The 26,303-nt window shown below is 35.9% G+C and overlaps 1 protein-coding gene across 13 annotated transcripts in view; it reads right to left on the minus strand.

Moving 5' to 3' along the window:
- LOC105473314 (neuron navigator 3) overlaps nucleotides 1–26,303 on the minus strand; it is an 899,580-nt gene that overhangs the window by 179,009 nt on the left and 694,268 nt on the right. For all 13 annotated transcript variants that reach the window (XM_011727068.3, XM_071070568.1, XM_071070565.1 and 10 more), the window contains 2 exons: nucleotides 21,866–22,889; nucleotides 7,709–7,824 (listed from right to left, as the gene is read on the minus strand). In XM_011727068.3, the coding sequence (XP_011725370.2) occupies nucleotides 7,709–7,824; nucleotides 21,866–22,889 (1,140 nt within the window). The remainder of the gene's footprint in view (nucleotides 1–7,708; nucleotides 7,825–21,865; nucleotides 22,890–26,303) is intronic.

The raw sequence follows: 26,303 nt of genomic DNA on the forward strand, positions 1-26,303 counted from the left end.
GCTGGGTAGCTTTTTAAAATGTTTCTCCCAGAGTCATCTGCCTCATTAACAACAGTTTTTGTCTTAGAAAGCTCTCTGATTTTTATCAACTGGCATAATTTATTGTTCTGTAATGAATGTACACTGCTCTAGTTCTTCACTAAGATCATCATGCATTTCCATCATGTCTCTGGCACTTTTTCTTCAGTGTTAACATTGTTATCTTCGTCATTACTATTATCACAGTCACCTGAATTCAGTACCATTTTGGCTATGTCATCAAAGTTCAGTGAATGAACAACTGGAGCCTCATTGTCAATGTTAAAAATTTCTTTGATATCCACTTTTTCCAGCCCACTAATAGACTCTGAAAGTATTTTTTTTTTTTTTTTTGGAATAGGTAGGGTCAGACATCATTGTTTTTCTCATTTGACATATGGAATCCTTCAAAGTCACCACCTGGTTCATGATCATCACTGAACAAAGATGCAGACTAGAGGTTGTGTCAGGCAGGTACAACCATGTATTTAGTCACTGAATTCCAAGGATTGACAACAGCATATATGACATCCTTCATGCTAAACTCCTTTTGAAAATCACCCACACATATACCTCTGTTCACTACTGCTGGCATGCTATTTAAGGAAGTGTTTTTATATTTATTCTTTATCAATTGAAGGATAACCTGGTCACTTGGCTAGATTAACAAGTCACATTTTGGGGAAAGTACATGGCATAAGCATTGTTTTTGATAATAATTTCAGCTAGACAATGAGTAGAATAAATATAATCAAATAAATTCTTGCAGTCATTCAGTCCAGCTTCCTGAAAGTGAGCAAGAATTGCTGTCACAAAATGTTTATAAAACCAATCAGAAAATATGTCATTGGTGATCCAAGCCTTTTTGTTAGCATAATAATAAACTGGTAAGAAATTCACTCCCTGAAAACAGCAAGGACGCAAGCTTTTGGTTATCACAAGTTTTCACGTATGGGTTCCCGCTGTATAAGTACATCCAATCTCAGTTATTCTGTCCTTGGCATCCTTACTTCCTGTAGGGGCTGTCTTGTCTTCTGTGTCAGTATCTTTCTGAGGCATCAAAATGTGTGTTGTTTCGGCATCAAAGATTTGTTCCAGAGTCAGATTTCCATCAGCAATGATCTTGGCCAACTAGTCAATGTATGTCTTCACTATTTATTACCACAAATCTTAAAAAATTTAATGCCATATCTTTTCTTAAATTTCTACAACAAGCCTATTGAATATTTAGTTCCCTTCGATCGCCAGTTCACTGTGAAAGATCTTTGCTTATTTAACCTTCAGCATACCATTAAGTGGCATGTGTACACCGTCACACTGATGGATCCACTCTTTCAATACACAATTGAGATCTTCATTTTTAGCTTTATGCAGTATTTTTCTATTTTTCATTAACTTCTGTTCATCACTTTCAATGGAGACCTTTAACAATTTATCCTTTGGTGTCTTCAGGTCATATATGGTGGTCATTCCAACACCATACTCTTCTGTAAGATGCTTCCCACTTACACCACAGTCTAGTTTCTCCAACAGCTTGACTTTCTGTGCTATAAACAAACATAAACGCTTCCTTTTATTCTTATCACTGTTACCCATAGGGGTATCTTCAGGCCTTTTTGACATTTTCAACAGTATCTTTATGCCATAGAATGAAAAATAAGCAAAAAAACAAAAACAAAAGAAAAACCACAGTGTAATGCGTATAGGTCTTGGCCCAATGTGGGACACTGTGGGGAACCTGCCATTGGCATGTCCACTCTGCACACATGCCATCGTATTATCCTTTGTGGGTATGCTTGCATGCGGGAATCTAGGTGTGCATGGAAAAGATACATAGTGGCTAAAGGGGGCTGGGAGACTCTGTTTTCCCCTGAGAATGCTGAATAAACTGTGTTGTGCACCTGCATTTTGACCGCAATTTGTCACAGGAGATCAGGTTTGGAATTTTCCACTCGTGGCATTATGTCAGCACACAAAAATTTATGAATTTGGGATCTTTTGAATTTTGGATTTTTAAATTATGGATGTTCAACCTGTGTTACAAATTTATCCTTCTTTTCTCCATGCCCCTACTTTTTTTTTTTTTTTTTTTTTTTGAGACAAGGTATTGCTCTGTCACCCAGGCTTGAGTGCAGTGGCATGATCGTGGCTCCTGCAGCGTGGAACTCCTGAGCTTAAGCAAACTTCTCTCCTCAGCCTCCTGAGTAGATTGAACTAGACACATGCTATACACCACTATGGCTGGATAATTTGATTTTTTTTTTTTTTTTTGTAGAGGCAGGGTCTCACTATGTTGTCCAGGCTGGTCTTGAACTCCTGGCTTCAAGCAGTCGTCCTGCCTTGGTCTCCTAAAATGCTACTCTTCCAGGTATGAGACACCATCCCTGGCCTTCTTCCATTTTATAATGTGCTGTTTTAAAATCCCAGATCAACAGGGAGGGCTTCTGAACTGTAACATTACTTGTGTAGAATGACTAAACATTTTCTTCCTTATATTCTTTGATTATTCAGTGATGGCATAATCAAAAGTAAAATTTTATTTTCCATTTATATCAACTCCTTCTGTATAGTATAATTGATCATAAGTTCACTGTGATTATTTCCTGAGTGCCTTCCAAAGCCAAAGAGATAATTCCTATCTTTTCTGTTTATTGTTTTCATCTGAAAATTATTATGTTCCTTTTTTAGTGTAGTTCTCATTTTAATGCTATATCCATTATATTAATTTCATTTTACATGCATTTATTGAGTGCTACCTATGTACTAACCATCCATTGGTGATGCCACTTAATAGACAAAAGTGGAAAAAAGGAGAATTGGCAAATTCTGGATATATTTTAAAAATGCAATTATTCTAAGCTATCTTAGTACCTTATTTCTCATAGTTAGTTAGATATTGTATCATCTAAATTTTTTCAGTTTCTGGATTTCTGAGAAAAGTAACAAGAGTTCATATACTGAGAAATATCCCAAAAAGTTGATTTATAAACACCATTTGTCTCTGAGTACAAATAGAAAACAATACTTCTGGAGCCAACAAGATATTATAATGAATAGACTATCAGGGCATCAGGTGTGAGGCATTAAAAAGGAGTCATGAATAAGTCTAAGGTTTCAGGCTTGAGCAACTGGAAGGATGAAATTCTTATTAATGAAAATGGAGAAGACTTGGGTAAAGAGTTTTTCAGGGGAACAATTTTATAGGTTAATATCAGAGGTTCAGTTTGGGTTACACTATGTTTGAAGTGTCTATGAGATATTCAAGTGGAAAGATTGTGTTGGCATTTGGATATTTGAGTCCAGAGTTCGGGGAGAGAACTAGAGCAGACAGAGACATTTGTAAGCCACCAGAATATAGATGAAACTTAAAGCCATGAGATAATATTGATATTAAATCACCAAGGGAGCATTTATAGCTAGAGAAACCTAGAAGCAGAGACCTGGATCATTTAAACCATAAGAAATCATCAAGAAAAAAGTGTAACTAGAAAAAGAGACCAAGAAGGAAAAGTAAGGTTTGAGGAAAACTAAGGGGATATATGACCCTGAAAATCAAGTATCTTAGTCCATTTGTGATGCTGTAAAGGATTATCTGAAGGTGGGTAATTTATGAAGAAAAGAGGTTTATTTGGCTCACTGGTCTTTAGGCTGTACAAGAAGCTGCTCCTAGCAACTGCTTCTGGTGAGGACTTCAGACTGCTTCCACTCACAGTGAAAGGCAAAGGGGAGCTGTTGTGCAGAGATCATATGGTGAGAGCATAAACAAGAGAAAGTGGAAGTGCCAGGTGACTTTCAACAATCAGTTCATGTGGGACCTAGCAGTGAAAATGCACCCACTCCCTGGAGAATGGCACCGCGCCATTCATGAGGGGTCTGCTCCTGGGATCCAAACACTTCCCATGAGGCCCCACCTCCAACACTGGGGATCAAACTTCTTTTTTCTTTCTTTTTTTTCTTTTGAGATGGAGTCTAGCTCTGTCGCCCAGACTGGAGTGCAGTGGTGTGATCTCCACTGCAACCTCCTCCTCCCAGGTTTAAGCGATTCTCCTGCCTCAGCCTTCCGAGTAGCTGGGACTACAGGTGTCCACCACCACACCCGGCTAATTTTTGTAATTTTAGTAAAGACGAGGTTTCACTGTGTTGGCCAGTCTGGTTTTGAACTCCTGACCTCGTGATCTGCCCCACTTGGCCTCCCAAAGTGCTGGGATTACAAGCACAAGCCACTGCGCCTGGCCAGGGGGATCAAATTTCAGCATGAGACTTGGTGAGGCCAAACAAACTGTATCTAAACTATAGCACCAAGGAAGAAACCTTCTTAGAAGAGGACAAATAGCTGCTGCGAGGTGAAATAAGATGAGGCCTGAGACTTGATCCTTGGATTGGCCATGTTGACATTAGTGGTGACTTCTATAAGAGCAGTTCCAGCGGAGAAGTGGGGTTAAAAGCCTAAGAGACTGTGATTGAACCCTACTCTTTTTACAGTATGCCATAAGAGAAGGAGATAAATGACAACAGTACTTGAGGACAAATTTGGGGTCAAGGGAAGTTATTTTTTTAAATTAAGGTTGGAGAAATGATAGTATGCCATGGCCTAAAATAAGTGACTTGGTTGGGAGGGAGCTATTAAAGAGAAGAGAGAGTAATCCAAGTAAAAGCAGAGTAAATAGGTATTAAGTGGATATAAATGTTATACTTGGGGCCGGGCGCGGTGGCTCAAGCCTGTAATCCCAGCACTTTGGGAGGCCGAGACGGGCGGATCACGAGGTCAGGAGATCGAGACCATCCTGGCGAACACGGTGAAACCCCGTCTCTACTAAAAAAATAAAAAAAACTAGCCGGGCGAGGTGGCGGGCGCCTGTAGTCCCAGCTACACAGGAGGCTGAGGCAGGAGAATGGCGTAAACCCGGGAGGCAGAGCTTGCAGTGAGCTGAGATCCGACCACTGTGCTCCAGCCCCGGCGACAGAGCGAGACTCCGTCTCAAAAAAAAAAAAAAAAAAAAAAAATGTTATACTTGGGTAGATGTGATGACAGGGGTTCGTGAACTTTTCTTTGTGCTTCACTTTTGTAAGTGAAGTTACACATCAAGGTCATCAGTTAAGAGAAAGAATAGAACTGATAATGTCGGACATTTGAGAAAAAAAGGTATAAAAAATATAGACTGACTGCCATGAGCATTACATATTCACTTGAGGTTGGAGGTCCTGAACGTAAAGTGAGTTGCATTGACATGCGATGTGTTTTCTCCTGGTTCATTCATTGTTGGTATAGAATAGATGGAGATTTAAATGTAACCAGGTCACGATTTCATCAAATGAGAGAGAGGCAATTGAGTTAGGGTATATAAAAATAAAAATACATTCACTTATTACAGGAAATTAGCTGACTAAGGAGAGAAGAAAAAATATGCAGAGGTTGGTGAGGAACAGTAAAAAGTGGTAGGATCAATGAATTGGAAACCCTAGTGGAATCATTGCTGGAGTCAGGGAACAAAAGGAAGAATACTGAAATGATAGGAGTGTGCAATCAGTGAGAGCGCAGTGCATGACAGTGAGGTCACATAAAGTAGTAGTTTCTGATGATGCCTAGATCTAGGGTATGATGATGAGACTAAGTAGCTCAGGAGGGACTGCAAGACAAAAATCATGGGTGGAGAGGCCAAGGTGTTAGAAAGAACACCTATGTAGATACTAAAATCACTAAAAATTAGGGCAGAAATGGTAAGAGATAGTTATTCACAAACCAAAATCTTAAAATGATGAAGATACGTAATCTAATTTCTCTGTGACAATCATCTCTGTGACTGGCCTGCTCATATTTCCTCATCTACCTTTCTTCAATTATAGTACTCAATTTATAACTTACTAACTGCAAAAAATATCACAATTCTTCTAGGAAATCTCAAGTTAGTATCGAGAAACATTTTCACTATCCCACTATAGGCTGCATTTAAAGAGATGATAGTAAGATTGACACAAGTAGGTAAGTCTCACTGCACCATTTTTCTGTTTTCTTTCTTTTATTGAATTCATATCAAAATCCTAGACTGAAAACTATGATTTTATGTAAATAATTGATTGTTGCTGCAAAATGATATTATGCTTTCTGATAAACCCATTAAATTATTATATTAATTGCTAGTTTATATTCACTTTCAGGTATTCTATTAAAAATCCGAATGTTAAAAGGAAATATCAACTGGAAAAATGAAAAAGTGATCAAATGGTAGACAATAAGAAAGTGGAGAAAACATCAAATACAGACTATTTATTCAATCAGATATACTGTGATATATTAGTTTCTGGAAACAGTGTTCCTTTGTGAAATTCACATAAAATTGCAATTCAAACTCTACTAAATTCATCTCCCCTACAGATTTTAGCTCTAGTGCTTAGCATGCATATTGAAGACATTTATGTATAAAGAAATATATGAAGCATCTTCATGTCATGCTAATTTTATAAAACATCTGGTCATAATAAACGCATAGCATCATTTTGACCATGGTACTACACAGAGTTAATGGAAAGTCAACACATCCCCCGTGTGTTTGAAAAATCTACAATTACTATCCCTATATTTATGTCTTGGCATTACCATTTCTACCCCTACCTAGTACTGGGCCTTTGTTGTAATCTCCGTATAAAACCTCTGATACCTAATGTTATCAACTAATGCTGATTCCAAAATGTACCCTTGGGATGTTGTTCTGTAATTGTTGTCAATATCCACGGCAGGATGCTGTAGTCATGTCTAATGCTTGCCAAATGCTTTTCAGGTCTGCCAAAGTGAGGAAGTTTCTTAACCCCCAAATTTGTGATAGAGTCATTTTCATGAGCTTCATAGCGATACTTACACTTTGGGTCTTCGGAGTACACAGTAATTTTTTAAAATTAAATAATTTATTTAGTTTTCTTCATTTGAACTTAGCTGTGAATACACAAGGCTTGGGCCAGAGACTTCCTGGAACAACAGACATAACCCTACTTTCATGCATTATTATACTTAGGAACAGATAAAGTACTCTTTCATCTCTCGCCCTTCAGGGGCAATATATTTTGCTAGGAGGTTTCTTGGTTCCTTACGAATACAGATCTATATGTAATGAAATTAAACCAAATGTCTTCCATATATGCTTAGGCTTACCGGACCCTAGAGAAAACACTGCGCTCAAGCTCAGCATCCCATTTTATACACAACAAAAACCTGATAACTGTGTCTGGGGTATGTATTATTATTTTTTTCTTACATCATCCATATATAATAAAATATTTTCCTATTCAGAGTTTTTTTAAAATGGTCATTTGAAATCACCCTGTAGAAATGTTTTAAATAGTATAGAATTGATGACAGAGCAGGCTGCATTAGCGATGGAGAATCTACATGGCCAATCATTAGTTTATTTTCAATCTCCAAATATATTATACAGGTTTTCTCTGATTTTATTCAATTTGACTGAGAGCAAAATGACTTAAAGTCTTCACTTCTGAAAGGACTACCATTCCTTTTTTAGTAACAAAGAGATCATCCTAAGCAGAATAGCCAAATAGCTAATGATCTTTGAAGCATGAGATATATACAATCCATTTTTGCATAAAAAACAGTATACCACAAATATGATTTAATAAAAAGTGTTATGGGGAGAATACAGAAATTCCTAGGTTTGACCTATGCATTGATGAGGTCACTTACCAGATATCTCCTCCAGGCACTGCTTAGCAGTCTTACTATATGATAAGTCCATCTTTGTAGGACTGGTACAGGAGTCAGCTGATGGTAAAGAGGTACCTTCATTTTCTGAATGTGCCCTGAAATTATCCAGGAAAATAGAAAGAAATAGCAATTATAATCACCAGTCACTCATCAAAGTGGAAGTTCTACAGTACAAGAAATATTAATTACAAATTTTCCATCAAGATAAGTATTTCTTTATGACTAGAATGTTCCAGAGTTGTCTATGTATAGGAGAATTTTGTTATTTTTCATATGCAACCTAAGTGGGAGTGGACTTGTCTAAATTTCAAAGCTTATAACTATCAATAGTTGATTATAATTCGGGGGCAAAATATTTAAAAAGATCCAACTTCTTTTGATATTTTAGAGGAAATATGGCCAAAGTATTTTTTTTTTGCGAGAATACTGAAAGTATTGAAATCACACCTAAAATTATTTTTTTTAAACAAAAATTCTATAAAAATATTTTAAAATATGTGTAAAAATAAAAAAATAATTTCGTTCTATGCTATATACATCATTATGATGACTTAATTACCAAAGATTTCAGAGCAATTAAAGTCAACCAGAAACAAATTATCATTCTTACAATTACCTTCATATCATCTGTTTCACATTTGTCTATGTGTGTACATGGGTATGTATTTGTGCGTGTGATTAGCTTGTAAAGAGTATGTCTAATTAAATGAAAAGCACTCAACAAAGGTCCTGAATACTTTCGATATTCTAATCACACTTCATGCATTGTTTCTTTCCTTTATGCACAGGCAAATGTTTTAAGATATGCTTTTTATTTAATGCAGCTTCATATTCGATGCATATTTGACACAAACTAACACACTTTAAATGTTCAGAGCATGAACTACTAAGACACAGAAGGAGGCAAGCTAATATAGGATTGCATACTGGACTGTGTTCTTTTGAGACATCTCATTTGCCTTACATCTACCCTTTTATTTCTGGTAGTAGGTGTGGGCCATGACAAGTGATCTTTCAATATTTACTACTTCAAGAATATTTACAAATAATGTTCATGTGTGAATGAAGAATGTATTACATTTTTGAATCAATGTTTAATTAATATTTTGCTTTTAATCTAAATTTGAGTTTCAAGAGAAAAAGTATAATCATTGATATCAGAGAAAGTCAAAATTTAACTGACAGGCCAAGAAACTGAAAAGTTCACTTAGGTTTTAAGAAACTATGGAAAACTACATGTTGTCTGTATTGATATATGTGTTATATATGTGAATTAGCATATGAAAAAAAGAACTATGCAAGAAAGAAACTTTCCAATACAAAGTTGGTTGTGCTTTGGCCTCCAATAATTTCTGACAGACCATTCCTATTTTATTCTAGCTTAAAACTGAATATAAAGAGCATAAACAAATTAAGAAAGAAAATACACAATTTAAGTGATAGGATATATACCATTAAGGCCAGAAAGAAACCTCAAAGTAGCTAAATTTAAAAGATATTTTAGTCTTCCACTCATTTGATATCTTGGTAGCATTTAGAACAGCAGCTCATTCCTTCCTTTATCAAACTGTCCTACCTTGGCTTTTATGGCAAAAATTCTCTAGTGTGTTTCCCATTTTCTCTGGATTCTACTTTATTCTATTGTTTTCCTTTATGTAATCATTAAATGTTGTGGTTCTGGGTAGTAGAAAAAGAAGTGGGGATACAGACAGCAGAAACCTGGGAGTTCAGCAAAGGAATATTCTATACTTCTTCCAGTTTTTGTCTATAGTTTCTCTAGATGATCTGAATCATATTCATTGTATTGGCTATTATTTATTTACACCTGAATTCTAAAATTCTAACTATAACCCAGCACTTTACGCTGAATTCCCGATGTATATAAAGACTGTCTAATTGACATTTCTTCTTGGTTGTCACAAAAATATGTCAAACCCATCATTTATAGAACTGAAGTCATAATATTTTATTAACAAACCTGGTCCTGATTCATGGAGCCCTCAGGTGAAACCTTGATGGAACTTACAAGGTCTTGCATGGTTGGGTCCCATGCAACCCATGGGATGATGGTCTCCAGCATCATCTCACACAAGACTCCTCTCTCCTCTCTCTACTGTGGCCACAAGAGTCTTCTACTCACTTTCCATAGCTTCCTGCCCAACCAGGGTCTTTACACTTGATTATTTTCCTCCCCACTTCATCCAGTTGATTCCTTCCCTCCAAGTCTTAGCTCAAGTGACTATTTCTTTAAAAATCCTCCCTAATTTCACTGATCAGGCAGTCTCCAATTATAAGCACTTAGTACTTAGTACTCCCTGGACCTATGTTTTCAGCACTTCATACTCTTGTGATATGAGATTAATGTAATTAATTGATTAACGTTTAACTCCCAGACTAGGCCCTATTCTCCATGTTTGAAGTCACCATTGTATCCCCAGTGTCTAGTCTTGTATCAGAATATAAGTTTCAGTCAACAAATCTTTTATAAATATATCGATAAATAATGTTAGCCATAAGAGTAAAACAAAATTATTGGTGGGTAAAGCATATGCAAGAAAGAGTAGCATATGTGTACATATACTGGGTTTGGATGTAAAACTTGACTCCATCACTAATCAGTTATCAAGTCATGTGATGTTGGCAAGTTACTTCACCTCTCTGAACTTGTTTGTTCATCTGTAAAAATAAGAAAAAATGCCTGCCTTGCAAAATAGTTGTGAAATCAACTGTTATTACAAAAGGACTGAAAATACATCCTCCCTTGTGAAATTCTGGTCAATATTAAAAGGGCAAATATATCTGCTCTCTGTGTAGCCTGTTTCTTTCTCTCCTGGCCCCCAATTCCTCACATATCTCCATCTACTGACAGTCCCTCCCCATTCATTTCTAAAGTCTGTTCTTCCACCTGGCTTCATTTATTGTGGGCCACTCTACTCCCCACTGATCTCTTCCTTAGCCTATTGTCTCTGAGCGAAGGGAGAAACAATCCTCTGAAGTGTTCTAAGGATTTTTATTAGTTGCTGAAGAAGTTTAAATGGAGAGTATGTAGTGAAATTGTGGACCCCAGGGAAAGCTGACTGGCTGCCTGCCAAGAAGTGTCACAGAGGCACAGCACTTTGTTGAACTGGCTGGGAGCCAGGGTTGACCTCTAGTCCTGCAGATTTTGTATTCACAGATTCATCTTTTACGAGCTGAGTCACATTAAGCATTTCACTGAAATATTTGTCTAAAGCCCACGGCTAACTGGTTCCTATGAGAACAAGACCAACAGCTGTCACAGGAGCCAGAATGTTTGTGGCCATGTTAGTTACAAAGATTCTATCTCCATCTAAGAAAATCTGGAGTAAAAGAAAACTCGGAATGTATTTTAGCACTATAGTTTTTGCTCTGCTAAAAGCAAGCAGCTCTTAAAAAGAATTCTTCAGAAGCTGACTTGCGGCTATCTTCCTCAATATGAAAGACTTAGTTCCATTGGTTAAGTTCCCACTCCCCCTGTCTGAGACATGCTTTTAAAAAAGTGTATTCCTACTTGTGACAGCTCAGTCTTGTCTTGGAAGCCGTTTTAAAATTTGTGTTAATGTGTCAGTGCATATTTTTGGCAGACTCACTCTTTTATGTCTTTTAGTTTAAGTCACAAGAGAGTCTTATTTACCTTAAGTTCTCCAGTGTATTTCTCATCAAATTCCCTACATAAGTGATCTACATTAGCATTAATAAGGAAACAGATTGATCAATGAAAGAATGGAACTTGGTGAAGGTAAACTTCAGATCACCGTAAAAAGGACTTAGAAGTCATGCTTGGTTTATATTCACATCTAAATGAGACCAGAAATGTCTAGTGATGTTACAAGTCATCATTTCTCTAGTATTTCCACCTCACAATTTGTTACAGCAAAATTAGATTTTAATTCCAGTCTATAGAGGACCAATCAATGCCAACTGGTAAAGATGTACCTTTTATACAAATGATCAAAGAAGTCCAGTTAAATCTCTGAAGACTCACAACTTACCCTCTATTTTTATGCATGCTTTGTACCAGTTAAATAAAAATATTTGAGTTGATTCATGAAATAATTTACAAAGACTTTAGAATCAAGTGTGTTCTCTAATCAGAAAGTACATTTTGACAGATATGGTGAAAATTGCAGTGGATCATTCACTGTTTCCCCATAAACTGATAATGCATTATCTTCCTATTAACTGGAAAAAGAAAAAATACGTATCATAATATTCCTTCAAAGTATTCAGCAACATGGTCCTATGTAGACAACCTCACTGTGCATTTACAACACGGTCATCATGTTATGAGTAAGTATTGAAACCATCAAGACACAGCATTGCAAAAACAGTTTATTTAGATTTCTTTTATTTATTTACTTTTTGAGATAGGGTCTCACTCTATCACCCCTGCAGCAGCGCACTAGAGCAACCATAGCTCACTTCAGCTTCACCCTTCCTGGCTCAAGCCATGTTCTCACCTCAGCCTCCAGAGTGTAATTTATTTAGAATTCTAATAAGCCAGGTCCTTCATCTGTTACTGGGAGTTGTAGTAATTAAAAGTCATGATACCAGTGATTACCATGAGAGCTATTACCTGTTTCTGCACACTTACTATGTGCCAAGTGTGGTGTTTAGTATTTTCCTGGGGCATATCACTCAAAATTCACAACAATCTTGTAATGTAGGGGCTGCAGTTAAGAAATTAAGACATCTAGAGGTCAAATAACTGGTCCTAGGTAACAATCTGGTAGATGCTTAACCAGTACTTGAACCTGGCTGCCTGTAAATGTTGATCTATTAACTACTCCCCTACAGTTTAATTCCATCAAAATGCCTCTGAACTAAGTATTTTATTGCATTTGAGGTTCCCTTAGCTAACAGACAGCTCAGTCACTCAGTCTTCGAATGTGACATATCCACTGGTCTAACCTAAATGTTATATATTTTTTTATTTTTTTATCTTTTTTTGAGACAGAGTCTCGCTCTGTCACCCAGGTTGGAGTGCAGTGGCACGATCTTGGCTCACTGCAAGCTCCACCTCCCGGGTTCACTCCATTCTCCCGCCTCAGCCTCCTCGAATAGCTGGGACTACAGGCGCCCGCCACCGCGCCCGGCTAATTTTTTTGTATTTTTAGCAGAGACGGGGTTTCACCGTGTTAGCCAGGATGGTGTCCATGTCGTGACCTCTTGATCCGCCTGCCTCGGCCTCCCAAAGTGCTAGGATTACAGGTGTGAGCCACCGCGCCTGGCCCCTAAATGTTATTTTTTATGTACTAATCATTAAAAGAAAATCAGTATTAAATCCTAGACATTATCAAACCTCTAATCTTTAATGTCATTAATATAAGTGTTTGCATATTGATTTATATTCAAGAAATATTTCCCCCTGTGGATTCACCTTGATATAGATATGGTCACAAATGTAGACACAAGTAGAACTGATTTGAGTCAGAAACATTAACTAATGGTATTGTAATTCCTGTTTGTAACTCCAATGAAAAAGAAAGAAAAGCACATATATTTCAAAAACCAGTAATGTGCTTGCTTTCCTATTTCCTTCATTCTGGAAAGGCAGACAGGTGACAGCCAGGGCCAAGGCCAGGAAACTGTTGGGGTGAACAGAAGTCTAGTGTAGATAGAAGATTTGCTCGATTCAGGGGAGCTGAGCAAATAAGAAAACATTGAGAATAATGCGAGCCAGGTTTCTCATGGTTGACAAAAGGAGGCACAAGTATGGAAAGAAAAATAAACTCCTTGGTGTTGAGCTGGAATTGGAGGTATTATGAATGTATGTATACATGAATAATCACATTGAATTATAATAAATAATATACAATATTAAAATAATGATTAAATATGTGTGTATGTATGTGTGTATATATACACATATATTTCTTGGTTTTGACCACCAAGAAAACCTAGGAACAATGAGATCTTGGTTTCTAATAGCACTCTATACAAAAAGACATACGAGTTCCTTAAAGAAAAGAATAGGATCTAAAGCCAAATTAGGGAATGTGCAAGATGAGCCTAGAACACCTTGAGCCATAAAGAAAGAAAATTCTCAGAGTGATAGGGCATTTGGAAAGGAGACACAACCTGCTTGAAGGGACTCCCAGTGGCCACATCTTGGAAAATTAAGCACCAAAGTAAGTTGTGACAGCAACGAATTATAACAAATACAGTAGAAATCTGTTTGTCCATATAATTTAAATAGATAGATAGATCATGAGGAGGAAATAACTCTTTCTTAAAGTAGAATGCCAGAGAGAAAACACAGAAGACAGGATGGAATTAGAAAACCAGTTGTCACATATAACAGCACATTATTAATTCAGGCAACAAAGCTCAATGGATGCTAAAACTTGTGGGTGAAAGTAGATAAAAAATTGAATTTTTACACACAGTCTCAAAATATCTTCCCACAAAAATACGTATTACATACAACTGGAGACAATATATTCACTTAGAATATAAAACTGTGGCAGATATTACCTTAATCAAGCAATCAAATTCAACACAACCAAAATAGAAGATATTGATATTCATATCATGAAACACCCAATAAAATGCAACGGGAAAAACACAGTATCATTTCGATGACATTCCAGACAAAAAATACATTTAATGTGTATCTAATAATGATGAACTACATGACAAACCCAAATTAGAAACATTATATAAAATGCCTGGCCATCAATATACCTATATCATGAAAGTCAGGGAAAGGCTAAACAATTGTTCCAGATTGAGGGATATTAGGAAGACATGACAACTACTAGATGCAATATTTATCCTGAATTACTAAAAGGGATCATATTTGGTGAAACTTGGTGAAACCTGAATAAGTTCTCTGAGTGCTCTGGGAGAAGTGTACATGAGAGTCATTTGTACAATTCCTGCAAATTTTCTGTAAGATTAAAATTGTTTCCAAAATCATAAAATAAAACATGAAGAGAAGAAACAATGGCTTGGTTAGGCAAATCTATAATCCCACAGAAATATTTTATAATAAAAATCTGCTCTGCGAATTCATGGTGTGGTTGTGTAAAGTACAGCATATTATATCAAAAGAAGGAAACACTCTAAATTCAGATTTTCTTGACCAAAGTTTACAAATCAAGTTGTTTATAGAGGGTCTCTGTTTACATTTAATTAACGGGCTTAAGAAGCATGATACGTTTCTCCTTATGGATAGTGCCTTGCCTTATCTAGGGTTAGGTATTTTTCTTTTCTGAGAACTGCTCAAAACCCTGATTCTGCTCTCTTTGCCTCTACACGTTTGCTTTATGTCCACTGCATTGTTTCCTTGGCATTTACTACAAATGGTCAGAAAAGAAAGAATGTAGACTTCAAAACAGCATGTTATAAATCTGGGTAAGTGTCATTTTAAAACTTTGTTGGAGGCTTCTAAAGAGACAGGTTTAAGGAAAACACACAGGTCTCTCTTTTCTCCATAATTAACCAATTACTGTATTATTTTATTTCACATGTCCTTGAAAGCATGTAGAATATAGTTGTGATGTAATGAACACAAAAACAATGGAAGGAAAATGACATATGGGAAAAGGGGAGGTATTTTTTGAAAGTCTGAAGGATGTAAGGTAACAATTTTTGAACTCCAGGCAAGAAAAACAGGTTCAAATAATATAGCTCAGGGTAGACACCAAGAAAGAAGAGGAACAATAAAAAAAAGGAGTTTTAAAAAAACAGAATGGAAAAACTATGCTGTTCTCCTTTTTCTTCTTTTCTTCCAATAACTGGAACCTCGTTTGAGACTTAACAAACCTACCTAAGAAATTCAGTAAGTTGCTCCTTCATCTATACATTTAACATGGTTCATCCTACTCTGACATCTCCTACAAACAATCCATTATACATTCTGAAGAAAGAGTAACTTTTCTGATCATGCTTTCCACACACATGCTCATGTGCATGCAAGCACACATGTATATAGACACATATATACATACATAAAGTTCAAATTTCTGACCTTGAAGAATTTCTACTACAACCAGGCTTCAATCAATCTTCAATGTCCAGAGAAACTGACTGACTTGCCGACCACCGTATGTATCTTGTATTGAAATTGTTTATGTGGTTCCTTCAGCCTTATGTTTCCCTCCCTGTCCCCCTCATCTCTGCATTACCAAATCCTACTTATCTTTCTGGACTCAGTTCAGGTGCTACTTTCCCTGATTCCAACAGCTAAAAGTAATTTTCCACTTTTTTGAAGCCTCAGTATAACAAATCTAGTTCAATCCTGGGGAGCTTTACCCTTCCAGCTGCATTTTGTAGTTCTCTTTGAGCTTGCCTCTTGTCTACTACATTGTGGATGATAAAAAGAAAATGACATAGGATGTATGATTTTTCACTCAATCCTTGAGGTCTCATGCATAAGAAATATTTAGTAGGTAGTTGTTGAAAGAAGATAAAAAATAAGTGAATGAATGTGCTGAAGAGAAGGTATGGTTTAATTCTTTAAATATTTTAAAGCTGTTTGTATTTTGGTTAAACCCTCCCATTTATAGGAAGTGAGAGACTTCAGAATATTTTTTGTTCCAGTGTACATTTTTGGCAGGTTTGAAAATTCTTCTATAGCAAGTGATTCTAACACAGGATGACAGTGTTTCATTTAACAATTTTTATTTGGTTTCACTGTTTGTAGGCTGTGTACTGGGCAATTATGCTACTAAATAAGAAAGACAAGACTCTTAATTTCAATGAGCTTACATTACATTAGGAGGTGGCTGAAATCACACTACTTAATAAGTAAACAAGAAAAAAACAGATGGTAATAAACTGTATAAAGAAAATACAAGATGATGATGAAATAGAATTCTGAGAAGGGGCATAATATATATTCCCCTTGAGTAGGTGGTTGGAGGTGGTTGGAGATTAGCAGAGCTCTAAAAACAAGACAGACCTGCAGTGATCTAGAAGAAATTTGTTACAGGCATAAATGAACATATATATCAAAGACATGTTCTAAAGCAAGATAGACTGGTTTGTTGAGAAAGAGGATAAAGGCTGAGATACAATGTGTTGGGGGAAGCGGGGACTGCATGTGGTTGTGGGGATCAATTGTGAACAGGGTACTAGATTACTTAGAACCTGGAAGGTCATGGTGCAATTTTTGAGTTTTATTTTTTTAATGTAATAGAAATCTAATAGATGATTTCATTAATTAGAATAAGATATACGATTTATGCCTTTAGAAGGTGAGAATGCCAGCTGTGTGAAGGATGTTACTGCAAAGAGCCGAGTGGAAGCTAGGAGACTCATTGGAAACTAGATGAGAATTGGTGGTGAGGTGGCTTGAACCAGGAGACAAGAGCTGGAAATGGAAAGAAAGTCTGATTGAGGGTATGTTTTAGAAGATGGGTTAGGAGGACTAGCTGAAAATTTGATGTATGGAGAAGGGGTCATTGAAAGAGAAAAACAAAATTCAAATTATTTCCGTTTCTTTTCTTCTTTAGTCTTTGATATGGTTTGGCTCTGTGTCTCCACACGAATCTTATCTCAAATTGTAATCTGAATTGTAATCACCACATATAGAGGGAGGGACCTGGTGGGAGGTGATGGGATCATGGGGGCAGTTTCCCCCATACTGTTCTCCTGATAGTGAGTGAGTTCTCAAGAGATCTGATGCTTTAAAAGTGTGTGGCAGTTTCCCCTGTCCTCTCTTTCTCGCCTGCTGCCACGTAAGACGTGCCTTGCTTTCCCTTCGCCTTCCATCTTAATTGTTAGTTTCCTGAGGCCTCCCCAGCTATGCGGAACTGTGAGTCAATTAAACCGCTTTTCTTTACATATTATCCAGTCTCAGGATATTTCTTGATAGCAGTGTGAAAATGGATTAATGCAGCCTCTCATTCATATAATTACAAATCCTAACCATTAGTATCTGTAGCAGTTCCAGTTACTAGTATTTGCATAGCAGCTCACAATTTACCTATTATTTTTCCCATCATGCCTGCATTATAAAATTGTAGAATATCAAATTTGGATGATAGCACAACATTCTTCCTTCCTTGTGATAAACTCTAACTCATCTTTTATTTCTTACCCTTATCTTAACTTCTTGGTGATGCATTAGTTGACTCCATTTTGTCAGATTTGTAAAAAACCCTCTTTTTTCTACATTAATTCTGTATGTTGCACATACTTCCATAACAGTAATGCTTTAATATTTTTGATTATATTATTCTTACTACCCTTAGTAGGCTGAGCTCCCAGAAGGCAGAGATCTTTTTTTTTAAAAAAAAAAAATTGTGTCTTCTGTTACATGGTATTTGTAGAATGAGGGATGAGTACATAAATGAAAAAGTATGCAGCAATTTCCCTTTGTCTAAACTGTAGTAACTGGTCACTTTACCACTTTTTAAGTACTTCAGATGGTCATCTTAACACTATAAAAAGCAGCCTATTCCAATTTCAGGTAGCTCTAGTTATCGGGAACTTCTTAAACCAAAATAAAATATTTTCTTTAATTCTCGATATTTTGTCTTAGTTATATCTATTTGATAAATGAATAAGAATAACAGCAAATTTGAAACTACTTTATCACTCTGTAGAGATAATTGACTTACTGAAACTATGTACAGAATAATTTATATTAGATAGGAAGTTAGGCTAATAGGAAATCTATTAACTTCCAGAATCCACATTATATTTATAGAACTCTGAACCTCCAGTTTCTGACAAAGAGTATTATGAAGCATATATTAGAGTCTCAGAAGGAATAAGTATTAACCTAGAATTGAGCTGAGAAAAAAGTCACCATCAGCCATCAATCTTCCCATTATATAAAAGTTATTTAACTATCTTTATATATCATATATATGTATCTGTATACATTTATATAATTTATACTAATTAACAGCAATTACCATTTTCAATTATAAAAGAGTTCTGACTGAGAATTTTGCAAGTGTACTATCGGCATTTTCCTAACCAGAATTTTCCCGGTAACAATACCTCTTATTTCTGTCATGTAGCTAGAACTGATAAGCAAAGCAAATTTCTACTAGCTTTATGATCTCAAGAGATTATTACTATTCTGACTTAATATCTCTGCTTCTTCATTTCTGGAAAATGGGGGATAACATTCTTTCTCATCAGTTTATGATGAAGTTTAAATGAGAAAATTCACATATATTTTGTGACACAAAGACTTTCACTAAGTAAACACTCAACAAATGATAATACCAACATAAAATAGTAAATTATTAGTGTTATGTCATCAAATGATTAGCAACTCCAAAAATAATTGTCAGGGATTTCATAGGAGGGATTCTTACATGGGGATAGAACAGTGAAAGTCAGAAAGAACATAAAAGGTTACATAATCCAAATGTCATGACTATAAACAAGCACCTTCCATTGAAAGCTGAAAAGAATGAATAGTAACCACTCTGCCTTTTGAGGATTTACATTACTATTTGTAAAACTGTTCTGCATTGATTTAAACACTTTGCATGAATATTACTTTGTATATAGACTTCAATGTGAAATGTTATGAGACAGTTTCAATTTCTTTATTTATTGTAGAAACAGGGTCTTACTCTGGTGTACAGGCTGGTCTCAAAGTCCTGGCCTCAAGCCATCCTCCCATCTTGGCCTCCCAAAGTGCTGGGATTACAGGCATGAACCACCATGCCAGCCATGATTTTATTTATTTTTAGCTATCGTATATTGTTGATAATAATAAAAATAATTACTGATATTAATGTAATTTACTCAAAATCTGGCTGTGTGCTAAAAATTTTACATGGGATTATTTTCTTTAATCTTTAATACAATCGATCAAGGTAGGCATCCTTTATCAATCATACTTTGTAGGATTAGAAAGTGAAGTTTAGGAAAAGCTGTTTACTATGTGGCAGATACTGTTCTACAGATAAATATCAACTCAATCTTCAAAATAGCGTAATGTGATAGCTTCTACCATTACACCTATTTCACTGATTAGGAAATTGTGGTTCAGAATCTTTACATATATGACCCAAAGTAACACAACTAATCAGTGGTGGCATTGATATTCCCACTCAGGCAACCACCACAAGATGCTGTTTCTGAACAATGGTAGAGTAAGACATATTCTATCACCGTTTTTGTGTGTTTTTTTTTTTTTTTTTTTGAGTTTCCCTCTTGTTGCCCAGGCTGTGGTGTAATGGCACAATCTCGGCTCCCTGCAACCTCTGCCTCCCAGGTTCAAAGGATTCTCCTCCTGCCTCAGTCTTTCTGTTGCCTCTTTTCTTAGCTACTTGGCTACATTGCCTCACTTTTATAGTCTTGTTGTTAAAGAGGTCAAACGGAAACTCCAAGAGAGTGGAGAACTCATCAGGGTCACGCAGGGGATCCGCACTGTAACTTCTAAGCTGTGCTGCTGTGCTCCTTCCTGTTTTTGATACTTAAAAGTTACATTTTCAAATGGAAACCACTAAATTTGTATCCACTGGATAATTTATTGCAAACAATTTTTTTAAAAGCTTGTTGCTACTTATAGAAAGAAGCCTACTAAATTAGCAGTTCTAGATTTACACTTCCCTATGAAATTCACTTGTGATTTTTTGAAAGGATTGATGTTTTTACAGAATATATTTGTAATCCACAAGGGTGTTGAGTATGACATATTTAAAACTTCATGTTTTTTTTCTCACATTTTTGAAATGTGGATCATGATTTTGACATCTTAAATTCCGCTTTGTTAAATAGGGACCCTGGAGTCAGAAGGAGCTGCAGACTCCCATCTGATCCAAATACAAATATTTTAAATGAATTAGTACTACTGAAGTCAGAAAAGCAGCATTCAATTGTAATGTCCCAAGAGAGTAAATGAAATAATTATAATAATTTTGTTTTGCTGAGTGCATAAAAACTTCAGAAAAAAAGCACTTAGGTTCTTCATTGAGAAAAAAATAAATCAGTATAAACTGCTTTACTTTAAAAAGTTTTATATTCAAAAAATTAATAAATTTTTAAACTATACAGTTTTGATCCTTTCTTAATTATAGTGGGTCTTGTATCCTATTTGTAAAATTTTCTTTCTGTAGTTAAATTGCCAACCTGCCAGAAGGAGGGACAAAGCAGACATTATTGATCCTCGGGCCATCTCCTTACTAACCAAGCAGTGAAAAAACTGGGTGCGCAGCAGTTACTGACACATCTCTAATCGATTAAAGCAAATCACAGAACAACAGGCAAAGTGTTCTGTCTTTACCAATTGGGTGGCAGGATACATATTTTAAAATGCATAATAATGTATTTTAAATTTTTATACTGTGTATTTCATGCCTACAAAACAAAAAAGCAAAGTAAAATAAATAATAAATAAATAAAAGGTAAGAAAAAAACAAATCAATAATACAACCCAAATAAGTAATACAAATTATATATGTAACCCCTTTTACCTAGAAACCTATGCCTTGCTGGGGGAAATTAATATAAAATTTACATGGAGAAAGTAGTGCCTTACATGGAGAAAGTAGTTCTTTTGAAGAACATTTGCAACACATCAGGATATATAGTAAACATGATATATGCATGACCTCTGTTAATAGTCTCAACTCTACAAAGTAGTGCATGGTTCCTATTCCACAGCTGAAGAAAATGAGACTAAAGAGTATTAAGTAACTTGTCCAATGTCTTATAGCTGAAAAGTGGCAGAACTAGGAATGAAATCCACAACTTTATCATTTCAGAGGCTGCCTCTTTAACCATTATGGTATACTTTCTCCCAAAGATGACAACAAAAAAACCATAAACTCTGTAAAAGTGAGAATTATTTTAAAAGTCTGCTACTAGTAATAGAAGCAGTACGGTAGTAGCAATAATGCGATAAACACAAGAGAACTTTGTGGCATCTGGTTTCTAGCTGGCTTTTGATAACAAGTAGTTTAATTTTGGAAGGTCTCGATTTCTGAGAGGGAATGAGAGAAGGAATAAAACTGGATCCTGTTGGAAGCTTTTTTCCAGACTAAGATTCCGCACTAAATTCTAGGCCTCTGTCTTTAGCATGAAACATTCCAAAATGACAACATAAAGCACTACTTTATCAGCCTTCCCTGTTACACTCTTTGAGTATGTAGGCCTGTAAATATATTTACAACTGTGGATAAGCAGAGGCCAACTTACCTGTAAATGAATGGTGCCACTGTCGCAGTATTCGGGTGGCTGTGTTGCTGCTGTTGAGGGAGTTGGACAGCACCATTTCCTGTGCTCTGCCCACTGCTTTGTGCCACTGTCATGGTACAGGAAGCAGAAGAGGCTTGACCAGCTTCCCTTCCTTCCAAAGGGCCAGGACAGCTAGATGCACTTGCTTTCTCCATGGTTATAGGCTTAGGTAAGGACTGGGAAGGGCTCCCCTTGGTAGTCCTGAATTTCTCAGACTCTTTGTTTGCTGTGCTGCCAGGTGAAATGGTTTGCTTTGCTGTTGGAACTTTAGAGCCTGGTTTTGGAATCCCACTGGAAGATGGAATTAAGCTTTCCTTCTTGGCTGCTGTTGTCTTGCTGCCCTTGGGGATCAAGCTGGCAATTTTGGAGGTCTTTTTTGGAGCCATCTCGGTCACCTGATCCTTCTCTTCCTTGACTGGTTTTTCAGTGCAAACTTTATTTTTGTCCCTGTTCTTTTCTTCTTTTTCCTTTGGCTGTAGCAAAGACTTTTTATTGCTGAGATTTTTGCTTCCAGCTTTTGGAGGGGCCAACTTAGGTGACACTTTGGGACTGCTATTTGTTGAGCCACCACTATTCAGACCACTGTTAAAACCTTCCATTTCACCAGATTCAGAAAAGGCATCATCATCCTTCCCACCATCACTAGGTCCTGAACTGGGAGGCTGCGGGGGGCGTAAAGCAGTCCGGGCATTGACTAGCTTGAATTTCTCAAGCATGGATTTCTGTCCTGAGGGAGCAGTTTTGACCCCTTCTGAGACAGGTGGCTTCAGTCTGTCTGACGGTGGTGTGGGTGAGGTGGCTGGACTTGACTGCTTTACAGTCAACATGGTGGAGGTGGCGCTGTGTTTGACATTCATGGACTTGCTGCGCCAGGGTTTGCTGGCACTTGGAGAAGGGATGGCAGAGGCAGGAGGCTGCCCAGCAGTACTGGGAGGCTGCATGTTACCATTTACACCTGAAGACGATTGAGGTCCTTTGGAGGAATCTGGACATTGTTTAGAAGAAAAATAAAAAAAAGGCAATTAATCTTGATCATTTATATTACATAATTGAGAACTTCCAAACTATTGATGGATAGAAGTCTCTCTCCACTGAACTGAAAAGAGACATGTGGCATCAATCACTTCTCTGATGTGATTTTTTAAACATATTTCAAAAATGCAGAGTGTTTGAGAGGCATTGATTCTGGGGTACGAGGTTGGGGGAGACTATGCTTTATTTTCCCCTCTGAAATTAGTCTTACCCAAATAAATTTGCTAGTCACCGATATTCAAAGATGAGTAAAACACTATCCCTCCTCTAAGCAATTCTCTGTGTTCTTTTTCAACCACCACTGTAGCCCATACTAGTAAATGGATATTCCACCTTGCCCTATAAAAATATGTTGTATAATGAATGTTGAAAATTGGCTTAAGCTACTGGGAGTTTAGCTAATCGTTTCGTTAATTTTTAATCTGATTAATATGGGTATAACTTATAATTTAGCTTTTTGTTAATTTTATTTTAATTTGTATATTATTGAAATTTATGCTTCTATAGATCAGATAATCTACTAACCAACCTATCTATATTTATCTTTATAATAATCCTACAAGGTTCGTATTAATATTATCATCCCCATTTTACAGCTAAAGCAACTAAGGCAAGGAGAGAATAACTTGTTCATGGTCAGATAGCCTGTATTTGAACTGATTTCAGAGACTCTGCTCTTAACCAGCACACCTACAGCTGGTCAGAATAAATCAAGCTACTTTTTAAGAGTTATAGGAAAATAAATCTATTTGTCATAGAAGTATTTCATATGCACTAGACATTCCACTTGGAAGTCACATTATGATGTGAATCTTTACATGACTTTTCTAGTAAAATTAATGCTTGATTACAGTCTTATTTTTAAGAAGACAAAACTAAATTAAAGGAAGGATTTTACAATATGGTATAGAATCAAGAAAAAGAACTGAGCTTAGAGTTAAAAGACCTCCATCCAAGAGTTAACATTTGTAAACTGTAATTCTGGTCAAGTCATTTATCTTAAGTTTAATCAACCATGAATGCCTTCCTCTTTCACCCTCTGTTTTTGGGGATGAGGGGATGATTGAATTAGACACTTAAGTGGTACTGTAAACATAGAGATATTGAAAAATAAACACAAATCTGTTTTTGATGAAATGCTTAATGAAATGTTATATAAAGATATTATTTTAATACTATTCAGGAATTGGAGCTCACTCCATTTTATTAAATGCCTATAAATATAAAACCACAATGCTTTTATTTTTAAATGTCTTCTTCTTCAAAAAAAATGCCTGACTTAAAAAAAAAAGTCAGAACACATGATAAACCATATGTAATCAAGCCAATTGATACAGAATACTAGTCTTAACTCATTTTTCAGAAAAAGAAATTGACATACAACAGAAGGAAATAAAGAAGTTAGAGACGGAAAAGAAGTCAAATGGTTACAGGAATTTTTGTGTGAGATAGACAGGTTTTATTTTCTAAAAAACTAAGTGTGCCTAAAATAACATAGTTGATATTTGAAACTGATATTAACAGTAACATATTGTACACAAATATATTTATATTACATTTTCTTAAACAAATTGGTAGACTAACAATGACTTCTAATTCTTACTACCCCTCTGCAATTCCTCATTTCAATTAGCAAAGACTAATACTAATAGTATAAGACCATGCCTATATATTCTATATTTCAATCTTGCCATTCACTGAAAAGTCAAAATGCTTATATGGTATAAATTTTAAAGCATATAATGAGAAATTGATCTTTTATAAATATTCATGTAAAGTCTACTTGTGCTTATCTTTGGAATATTTATGAAAATTCATTAGATTCATACACAAACACTAAGGTGTTCTAAAAAACAGTGGATATACTGACTGATTCAAGACCAATCCTACAAGCTTCAGAAGATTCAATTACTCAAATACATTATCTTTCTGTGAAGGGATTCCAATATTTTGCTTATTATCTATGTTATAAGTACAAATAGTTTCAAGATTATTTCACCAACAGATCCCTTTCAAAGACTAATAACATTTCCTCATAATTTAAATGACTCTTAGTAGCAGATGGAGTCCACTGACTACCGACAGGTAGAAGCACCTTATTCATCAGGTGTCAGCTGTGACCTTACTTCCTCAGGGGGAAAAAATTACTCCCACACCCACCTCTGACCCCCATAGCATCGAGTCTGAATTAGGTGGCTCTTCTACTTTCTCCCATAGCTTACCATTCCTTCTATTATAGTCATTATCACTCTACTGTAACTGCCTATTGCCTCCACAATACTGTGCATTCCATGAAAGCAGACCATGCCTGTATTATTGTTTTATGCCATATATATAGCACCCACTACATGGCAGACACTGAAGTAAGTGCTTAACGCGTATTATCTCAATTAATCCTCCCAACAACAGCATGAACTTTCCATTATTTCTCCTATTTTATGTGTGAAAAAAAGGAGGCACAAAGAGGTTAAGTAATCTGGCCAAGGTTATACAATTGAGCACTGAACTTTGCTTGAGTTATAAGTTAATCCTGTCAACCACTATATTATACTATTCCTCAAATGCAGATGGGTAAGTTCAATGGTTTATCAATTACAACATTCCCTTGAATATACAAACACAGAAAATAGTAACTATCCAATTAATACCCTGAATAGAATTATATTAAGTGAACTTTGTTTCTCAGGTACCCAGATTCAATTAGAAACTAAGAATTTTTCCTCCAAACAAAATGAATTTTCTCAGGTTCAATGAACTGTGTACATGCCTGTGCATTTCCTACAGTGAACATAATGTTTTGCTGATTTTTGTTGAACATACAGGGATATTTTTCTACTCTTTCCAGGAAAATTAATGTTATTCAGTTCTTACTTTTTATAGAACATGAATCTAGGCACATCATCAGTTAATATTTAGAGTGACTACTCTATATAAGACATTCCAAGACACATTATAGTCTTGTAGGAGGGAAATAAATAGAGTCATAAAAGATAAATGCCACTGTATATATTAAATGTCAGGTGAGTGTCATGTGGGAAAGAAAATGGTAGAGAAGATCAGAGTTGTGAGGACTCATAGAGAGCTGCAGAATAAGATCAAAACAGGTGGTATAAGGGAGATGTATAGGTTTTTTAGCCAGAAGAAACATTTACACATATTTTTGGGGAGCTATATAAAAAATTATTCTATTTTTTAACATTTTAAAATTTTATATATATATATATAGACACAGAGTTGGAGATAAACACAGTCCCCAAAATCAAAGCCTATTCTGCTGGACATATTGTTAAGCAGAACATGATGACATCCTATTGAAATCATCCTTACTCACACTGATCTTAAAGTCATTTGTGGCTCGGCACAGTAG

Source organism: Macaca nemestrina, chromosome 10 (assembly GCF_043159975.1).
Source record: "Macaca nemestrina isolate mMacNem1 chromosome 10, mMacNem.hap1, whole genome shotgun sequence".
NCBI classification, from domain to species: domain Eukaryota; kingdom Metazoa; phylum Chordata; class Mammalia; order Primates; family Cercopithecidae; genus Macaca; species Macaca nemestrina.